At 34.1% G+C, this 10699-nt stretch overlaps 1 protein-coding gene across 1 annotated transcript; it reads left to right on the plus strand.

Moving 5' to 3' along the window:
* The first annotated feature begins 218 nt into the window (after positions 1-218).
* On the plus strand, positions 219-824 carry LOC136830434 (uncharacterized). Its single transcript, XM_067089969.1, has one exon. It carries the CDS (start codon positions 219-221, stop codon positions 822-824), a length of 606 nt encoding a protein of 201 aa, XP_066946070.1.
* The last annotated feature ends 9875 nt before the right edge of the window (positions 825-10699 follow it).

The raw sequence follows: 10699 nt of genomic DNA on the forward strand, positions 1-10699 counted from the left end.
ATTTTATGTTGTTTGTTCTCCACACAGCAATTCTGTGTCAAATGCGGTAACGTATTGTCGTATACCTTCGGCTCCCTAAACGGGCTCTGGCAAGGGCCATTCTCTCTCCATACCTGTTTAATACGTACACAGATGCCCTGAATCTCAAACTGAACTAACTCCACATCGAATGCACTATCAACGAAATAACAACAAACAAATTCTGCTACGCCGACGATATGTTTCTGATTTCCCCATCAGTGCAAGGTCTCCAGCGACTCATCGACACCTGCCGCCAATATGCAGAGGAATTTGATATCCTACACAACGAAACCAAGACCCAGTGTATGTCGCTGCTCCCGAGACCGCTTAAGCACATTGCAGAACCACAAATTTTCCTCGGAATTCATTGTCTGGAATTCGTGCATGAATTTCCGTATTTGGGCTACACAATCACGGATTATCTAAAAGATACGGCAGACATAGAACAGAGGCGTCGTAAACTATGTGCAACTGGCAACATGATTGCAAGGAGGTCTGCCTTCTGTCGCCGAGAAACGAAACTGCTGTTGTTCCGCTCGTACTGCTACAGTATAAATGGGTGTTCCCTTTGGACGTACTATACTCGAGAAAGCATCAGACATATCACTGTTCACAATGACATTATGAGACGCCTCACAAACACTCCTCGCTATCACTCCGCCACGCACATGTTCACAGAAAACCGTCTGGATAATTTAAAAATCACTGTTAGACGAACCATGTCTAGTCTGATCACCCGACTGAGAAAGCAGCAATTCGCTTATACAAAGCATCCTAAGCAGTGGGGCAAGAAGAAGATCTAAATTGTGGGAAAGATGGGATAATGAGGCGTCTGTTCCTTAAATGACTTACTCTGTATTTTTGCAGTTATGAAGTGTCATCTCCAAAACCTGTCATTATTATTATTATTATTATTATTATTATTATTATTATTATTATTATTATTATTATTATTATTATTATTTCTACGTTTCTTGTTATTATTGCTATTTTATTTTTTATTGTTACTGTGATTAATATAATGTAGAGTTTAGATATTTTCACTTTTCATATTGAGCCTTCTGGACCTTCAAACAACAAATGGGAAAACAAGCACGTTAAAAGAAGATCTGACTTCTGTAACCATCTAAGGTCCTTAGCTGGAAGTTAATTGTCTGCAATCTGTATTTTTAATTGTTATCATCTTTAATATTTTTTTTTACTATTCTCCATATAATTACTGTCATTACCGTTATTATGAATTCAATTTTTTTTACTTCTTCAGCAACTGTGTGGATACTGCCGATTATTATTTTTATATCATGTTAACTTATACAATTAGATCGTGTGTATTGTATTTGTATATTCCATGTATATGGCCCTGAGCTGAAATAATAGTAATACTAATAGAAATAATAATAATAATAATAATAATAATAATAATAATAATAATAATAATTATTATTATTATTATTATTATTATTATTATTATTATTATTATTATTATTATTATTATTATTATTATTATATAGTAAAAATTAGACTGAATGCTTTCATTATATTTAATTTTTATATGAAATTAATATGGCAACAACGCAAAAAGTATTAGGATGTGGCCTGTTCAAGTAAAAAGTAAAAACAATACATATTATGGTGGCACGGGACGCAAAAGACCGCGCAAGAGATTCTGTTGACGCATGCGCAGTCAGTTACTGATTAAAAAAGGGGTGTATTATTTTGGGAATAATACACCACTCCTTCATCAGTAACTGATAGCCCATGCGTCAACAGAATCTCTTGTTTGGTCTGTTTCATCCCTTGCACCTAATGCGTATTTTTTTTTTTGCTTGAGCAGGCCACATTTTAAAACTTTTTGCTCTATTGTCACTTACCACATGCAAAGATTCCTATGGACCAGAATAAAGACCTTTGTGGTCTATTTTTCCAGTGTTTTGATATTAATATTGCCTGTGCTGCGTATGTCTGTCCGCGCGCTCGGTGTAAGGTTTTTATGTGATGATTCTATGATGTTGCATTTAATAATGTTTATATCAAGACTATGTAAAGACACATATCCTGATTCATATTATTATTATGACATAGCGTACTTTACTAACAATGGGTCCGGAAACAAAAGACTGCAAAAAAGAACTCATACAATAAAATAAAAAAAGTATATTGAAGTAAATTTAATAACTTTAAGGAATTCTTGCATGAAAAAAAAATCAAATAAAAAGTTGAATAAAACTAATCCAGCAAATAGCAACTCAACATGACATATATTTTAAATATATGAAACTACTTAAGCATAGACTCCCTCAGTTACTGTCTGAGGAAATAGAATAGAAATAAACAATTGGAAATAAATGGGTGTAAGGTTGGGAATAAAAGTTACAAAATGCCACCTTGATTATCCATTGCGCTATTGTACAATTGTTCATTAAATTTATCGTCTAATATATAATAGGTTTATTTCTCATACAACTAGTTAATTATCAATGATATTTGATTATCAATGATATTTTCAGTGCAGAATGCTCTTCAGTACAGGAGCCTAAACAACATTTCCAAGGGAAAAAGTGTTTTATATTTCTAAACTTTCTTCTAAGGTTTTGAAGTGAGTCAAGCTCAAGTTCCATAGGCGAGTGGGAGTGGGACTGAGACGGATAAAAAATGCGAATAATTTCAATAATGACAAACTAACTCCATAGTAAGTGAGGAATCGGGATAATTAAGCTTTCTCTTATAGTCTTCTTATCTCAGGTATTCGTGTCCAATTTCCTTTTATCCTTTATTCCAGAGAACTTTTTTTTTTTATTTCAAGAGTTTTTCATTTTATTACAATTACACCCGTAGTTGGAATGTTTTGTAGTTATCAGGATGAGTTTCATTAATGGTTCCGTCAAATCAACTGTAGCAGTTCCCATTTTTTTGCTTTGCATAATCACTGCTCATCTCTTCAAATTACTCGATTGTTTCACTTACAAAAGTGTCCGCTTTTCTCATAATGTCATACCCAATTCTATGTAACAACCTGACAGTGTTCGTTTTAATACCATCTCATTTCTCATCATTCGTCTTTTCACATTCTTTGTTCTTCATCATCCCTATATTTATCACTCTTCTTCGTCTTCTTTGGCTCCCTCTTTCATAGTCATTCTGTTCTCATCTTCGTTTAATTCCATCTGTACCAGTTTTCTTTATTAGCTTTCTTACAATACATTTTAAATCTTTTTCGTCTTTGTTTTATTCCCCTGCCTTTACTCTTCATGAATTGTCCTCTCCATAACAAGCGCCCCCCGCCCCCAACCTTTTTAACAGATAATTTGAAAGTCTCATCTCAAGCCAGTATTTACTCTCACCCTGCCATATTTACCTTTGGAGGTACTCATTTCAGTCTTCATCATATTCGGGTATTTACTCAGTGACGTCCTATCTAGAATCTGGAGAAATCACACACACACACACACACACACACACACACATACACACACATACATACATACATATATATATATATATATATATATATATATATATATATATATATATATATATATATATATATATATATATATATATATATATATATATATATATATATATATATATATATATATATATATATATATATATATATATATATATATATATATATATATATATATATATATGTGTGTGTGTGCGTGTGTGACCATGAGGTAGAAAGTTCGTTGGAAGTTTCCAGTCAATTTTTTTGGCGTCATGCTTGCAGAGTAGAAGCCTAGCTTCAGCCCTCACCCGGCCCAGTCGCCTAGCCAACTCTCTTAAAATATGAATGATCCTTAAAATATGAAGAATTTGGATCACTTTAATCTTACTTAGCAATTAATACAATTTGTTGTATATCGCAGAGTGTGACGATAGATTATGCAACATGATACATTCCATATTTTGCTTGTTTTTGTGGTTAGAGGTGTAAAAATAAATAAAACACTGGTTTTTACTTAAATCAACAAATTAACCTCTCTCTCTCTCTCTCTCTCTCTCTCTCTCTCTCTCTCTCTCTCTCACACACACACACACACACACACACACACACACACACACACACACACACACACACACACGTGAAACAATAAATATCTGGAAGATGAAATGCATATTAGAATGTATAGCATGCGTAATTAGTTGCTGTTATCGTTAATCTTCTGTCGCTAACTTATTTTGGATGCCTTTATAATGATTTGAATTTTTTTGCTTTGCTTTTGAGATGAAAAGGGGTTTTATATTTGCTTATATTCAACAATCAATATTTTTATTAATTTCATCATCACAACCTGAATCTAAAAGTAACAACAATGTCAACAAGATACGAGACAAGTAAAAGGGACAGATGCTGTTAATGGGCCTTGAGTGAGCAAAGGCCCATCTTGTCTCGTTTTCTACAGGATCATTCTAATTGGCATTTCAGCTTTCTTTTTATTACTGCAATTATTATATAACGTCTTGATGTTGCAAAGTGAGTGGCATCAGAAAGAGAGCGCAGATCAGTGAATGATGCAATCTGTCGGGCAAACGTTGAACATAAAAAAAGAAATATTAATGATTTGCCTGTTGATTAATGCGCTACCACTTCAAAATTTGCGTAGACATTAATATCATCAGAACCAAAGTAATTTTTTTTAGTAGACAAATGATGCACCAAACGAAATTTCATTCATAAAGATTTCCTCATTTACAGAAATGACAGTTTATCACCTTTTGCTTCGCCACTGTATTATCTTTAATGTCAGCAGTTAGTTATAAATGATTTGTTTAACCAGACCTCTAAATTTAATGTCAGCAGCCTCCTGGTATTCATCATATCGTTATAATACAATTGCATTAATGATTTCCTTCCCCGCACTTTTCTAGACAATTGTCAGAACTAATGTATATTAGTTATCTCCCACGACTTTACTTCAAGAGGGAAATTGCATTCTCTCGTTTCGAACCAGTACCTTACCAAAAGTTATCATCGCTATTTTCTGAAGTACCACCACTTTGTATTAACCTTCCACTTTACTTGGTTTTAACAATGGCCTCCGTTTTCCGCCTGTAGAGACTGTCGTTTGAGAGTTAGTGAGTACTAATCATTTCGCAGAGCAAAAAGTTTGCATTACTGTGAAGGGCCATAATGGCATTGCTTGGGAATTGAAATTGCGGAAAGGTCTTCTTGGCAGCGTTTTTTCTTAAATGTTATAAAGACATTTATTTTCTCTTTATGCACTTTTGTTTTTCACTAATATATTACAGCATATCTCTATGTCAGATAGGGGATAATCTTTTCTATGAGATACTTTTTGGACTGTACTTTGTTTTTGCGTACCTTTTATATTGATAATGAAAATAATAAGGTGCTCTGGCTTCTCATGAAAGTTTGATTCAATTCCCAGTCATAATTATTTTATTTTCTTGCGTTTTCTCGAATCATCTGTAAGCTTAATTTTTCCTTTTAAATTAATTTTCATTTACAACTTTCACATTTCCTCTTATCAAAAAAATCTTTCATGTTGCATTCATCCAGACTTTTGCAGTTTTTCATATGATAATATATCTTTTTTTTTTTTTTTCTCCTGCCAAACATTTTTTATTTTTCATTCCATTATTAGTCGGTTTTTTCTTTATCCTTTTTATCCAGTTTTTTCTTTGACCTTTCCTTGTGAAGTTAAATAACTATTACCGTTAGCATAATTTTTATGACTATTCCTCCTCACCCTCTCCTACACTTTTGCTCCTACAACCTAATACATAATTCTCCCGTTACCTCCATTAATCAGCTCTTCTTCATGTTGCCTCTACCGACTACCTCTTTACTTCTTAAAATATTTTTTTTTAGATAATAACCTGGGTTATTTTTCCTTCCCGTCTCCTTCTTCCCGGATAACGAAAAGACCAACTGAGAAATGTCTTTGGCAGGTGTATGTTTATTTGAAGCATTATTGAGAAAGGAGTGCCCCAAGGTCGCAAGCTTCCACGCATTACTTTTGTAGTAAACATTGTGCTCATACAGGCACGTGCTCACTCATACACACATATAATACGCGCGCATACACACACACACATATATATATATATATATATATATATATATATATATATATATATATATATATATATATATATATATATATATATATATATATATATATATATATATATATATATATATATATATATATATATATATATATATAGTTGTGTGTTATATATATACTTTTCATAAACTATATGGATGTTTACTTATGCATATACTTCTTGTTTTGGTGTCTTCTTTTTTGCATTCCTCTTTTAGTCTCGCACTACACATTCTCTCATGTTTCTTTTTTGAATACCACTATTACTAATAATAATAATAATAATAATAATAATAATAATAATAATAATAATAATAATAATAATAATAAGTCACAGGATATGGAACACGTTATTAAAGCAACATTATTCCGTGAAGAATTTCATCATGGCCATTAGTTACTTATTTTAGTTAGTTTATGTAATTAACCTGAAATTCTACAAATGTGTCCTTTTTATTACAAAAATCATGACAACCCACACATTAACCTTTTTTTCTAATATTGCGTCCAAAATAAAATGAAAAAATATAAGTCCTTCCACAAGTTGACTAAGTACCAGGTACCTTATTCACAGAGAGATTTCTTAAAGAAATTCTTATTTTCCTTCTGGAAGCTTTCAAAAGAGAAATTAACTGTGAACACCATCAGTTATTTACCGAAGACAGCGTTCTGACAGTGACACTACCAATTCCTGAGGTAGTAGTTTGGTTGCTGCTGACATTTGAGAGTCACTTGAGTCGACTCTCGTGAGATGCCTAAAATGACTCAGAAACCCTGGCGATGCGGCAACAGGATTCAGAGGCTGAGGTTGCAGTCTGCTTTAATCATTTCCATATTCACCTAAAAATTGTCGTTTTAATAGAAAGTAAATTGCACAATATAAATATGCTAGAAAAGGATTTGTGACGAATTATTTTAGAGAGAGAGAGAGAGAGAGAGAGAGAGAGAGAGAGAGAGAGAGAGAGAGAGAGAGACTCAATGTTCATTAGATTGTATATTCATTGATTATATCTAAAACTAAATATAAAAAAATCACCTGTATTTTTATATAAAGATAACTGTTTTTTGAGGAAAAGGCTCTTCCTCACTTCCCCATTACTTGACTCTGTTAACCTGAAGTTCAAAGGAACCGTCCAGATGTCATTTCAGTTCCATGTGAAGCATCAGCGTCCATGACGCATAGAGGTGTTTCATTCCTTTTACTGCAAGGGTATTGAAAGGTTTCCATGGAAGTATTATTGATGGTGGATCCCGTGAGTTCAGGGCAGTATTTATTTCTTTTACTCTCTGTTTATATCTGTTTGCTGTTTTTTCCTTATTCACCTGATACCCTTTTCTTGCGTCATTTAGTTTTTAACCGCATGGAAGCTTCCCTCGTCGACAGTTGACCTTTGGATTAATGCTGGAAACAGACTCAATTCCTAAATATAACTAGCGCAATAATATCTTATTCCTTTTTAACTGAGTGACAATTCTCATCGTGCTAATTAATCTTGTGCTTAAATTAAGCAATTCCGTCCTTCTTCCAAAACATGTGACTACTGGGACAAGAATAGGAGTTGTTGATAGAATGCCTTAATGAATGTAAAGCCTATCTCTTTCTCTCTTTAGTACTTAAGAACCTCTTGCCTCTCTTTGACTCTTGTATTATTGTACTATTGTATATGAGGTGATCCCAAAATTCATGCCTCTCTCATGACATAATACATTTCACTTGTAACACGACCTTGTCATCTCTGCGTGCCAGGGAATTGGGGCTTGCGGGACCATAGGTGTGCCTACTGAGTCCCCAGCAGCTACTGCCTGGCTCCTCCCGGTAACAGATTGGAAGGAGAGGGGGCAGGGGTTTGGGTCGATGGCCATTTGTATACTAGTTTGGTATCGAAGATATTGCGTTCCTGCCACTTTCCTCTGCCACTCTAGGGCAACCTATAACCTTTTAAAACTCCAAATAAAAGATTTCTTCACTTTACACTGATTATCTAAAGAAAAATAAGAACAAAAATATTTTCATCTACTTATGATTATGATTAACTGCCGATTACAATCAACTCCGTCTTAGGGTTTACATAATTTATCATTATATGAGAAAAGGAAATTATATTTAAGTACATCTTTAATTCGATTTAAAAATAAATTAAGGTTAATAAATTAAAATTTATAGTTTCCTGTATCATAGTTTAGTGTTTCATTTTTGCTGTTCACATTGTTACCAGTTGTCATACTTTTTCTCAGTCATTTACTCCAGTATGTTTTTCTTTAGTGTTCATTCATAATATACTCAAATATACATGGGACAAGCTAGAACGTCATAGCTTTCCAACAAAGATCCTGAGAACGAAAAGGCCATAATATAAAATAAGAAAAAGCGAGGGTAGGATTAACGTAAAGAATGAAGCGAAGATTAGTACTACAGAATAGTAGTAGGTACTATATGCACGGAAATGGTGAAAAGCGTAAGCAGATAAAAGTTGTAAAATAAATAAGAGAAAAAACCATGACAAGGAAGTTTGGACCTTAAAAATCATCACAGTCTTCCTCCAGTTTTACAAGAAACTTCCTGTAACTCCAACATTTCCTCCTCATACTTTCCTGGCTCAAGTAAGACGCAGAGTGAATTCCTCTCTCCATTCACTGGGAAACAGTCAGGTCGTCCTCTGTGTTCCCTCTGTCCCAGACATTGATCTGTCTGTTCTTCCCTTCTCTTCTCTCTCTCTCCTCCATCGATGGCAGCAACAATGACACAGACACCGACCTGTTGTGACCCAACTCAATGACAGAAAGGAAACTTGGAACCAGAAGTTACTCCAGCTATTGACACTGCTCAGCTAAGGCAGTAATTGGATGCATCTCTCTCTCTCTCTCTCTCTCTCTCTCTCTCTCTCTCTCTCTCTCTCTCTCTCTCTCAGCATGTTCAACAAGAAATGCGAAAAAAGATAAAACATAGACACGTCTGTCTTCACAATCACACGATAATGTGTGGAAATATACAACTGAAAGATTAATCAGCTGACCAGTCTTTCCTGTTTATAACTTCTGTACAGCTGTATTCAGTCTTTTCAAAAGATCTGTCTGTCGCTGCATTAAGACTGGAGCCCGTTGACAACTTCTCTTGTGTTACAGGGCTTGCTTCAGACAGCCTTAGTGGTAGAGATTCCTACAATTCGCTTGCCTGCTGGAAATTCCGCTTTAAGGCTTTCCCCTCCCTTGGAAATAAAGAAAGGCCACTCTAATGTCAAACTCGATATTTTTCATTTTCCTGATTAAAGTGTCATTCTGCCCTCCGCCTGCCTCGCTCTTGAGTAGGATTTTCCCTCCCTTGTGTTGCCCATTTCCCCTCATTTCCCCACAATTCAATTTAGTGTGTGATTATTATTATTATTTTTTTTTTTTAAGGTTGATTCAGTTGTTCATCTTTATTTGGCACATGCAGTGTCTTTTTATGTAAGGGGTTTTACTTTTAATCAGATCATGATTTCTCTCTATCGACTGCATATCTGCTTTTTCGCTTTGAATTTCCTTTGTTTAATATGTGTTTAGTTATATGACTATTAATGGATATCAGTGATGATTGTTTTGCCGATCTTTAGCCACGGAAACCATCTCTCTCATTGTAAGGTATAAACATTCTTGTGGATTAACTTAATTCATTTTCTGTCTTCTGCTTAGGGCGTTACTTGACTTGGTGGAGGAATGATCTCTGCTTGATGCTTAGTTACTCTTTTAATTTGACTGATTATTATTTTAGGATAAAATGTAAAATGAAAATTCACATGATTACTCACCTCTCTTCTTTTGATATTTTATTTGCTTTCCAGTATTTCGTGAAGGTATCACTTGAAAGAGGGGAAAGGCGAATTATTTATTAATCTGTTCTTCTGCTCACTTTGAAATTATTCTATTCCTTCCACATTTATCATACTTGAAATGGCCACACTTTAACCCTTTTTCTTTCGACTTCATTTCTAGTTTTATCCCCACTGTCATTTCATATGTAATTTCTGATTATCTTTGTATATTATTTTATACCACCTTGATTCATATATATATATTTATTGTGAGTATTGCGTGATTGGAAGTACGCTTGACCTCTGTTTTCATTGTAGGTTTGTTTTCTTCCTCGTCAACATTGGAAATATATCTTCTGGTGTCTTTTCTAAGGTAATTGCTTTTATCGACCCTTTCCATCCTAAAGGGTTGTTTAATCTCAAAACTTTTCATAACACTTGAATGGGCTTTCTCTGCATTAACATCCATTTTGTGGGATTTTCTGTGTAAACGTTTCTACGATACCAGACTTACAATACCAACTCAAAAGGACATTTGAAGGGACCATTTGTAAGTTGTCAGTTGTTTCAACAGAACCCATCGTCTTCTATATTTTTACGTGGGTGAAAATTGCCCTACAAGGATTTCCATGTTATGAAAATTGGGATAATATTATACCTGTAAGATTTTCACAAACTGTAGTTTTGTCCTGCTTGCAAACAGAATGAAAACACAGAAATAAGCTTATTTACGGTCCAATGATGCCATTATTATGAATATGCTGTAAAACACTCAGCTGTGCAACAGTTGAGTTTTATGATACCAACGGGAAC

This window comes from Macrobrachium rosenbergii, chromosome 46, assembly GCF_040412425.1.
Source record: "Macrobrachium rosenbergii isolate ZJJX-2024 chromosome 46, ASM4041242v1, whole genome shotgun sequence".
Lineage (NCBI taxonomy): Eukaryota > Metazoa > Arthropoda > Malacostraca > Decapoda > Palaemonidae > Macrobrachium > Macrobrachium rosenbergii.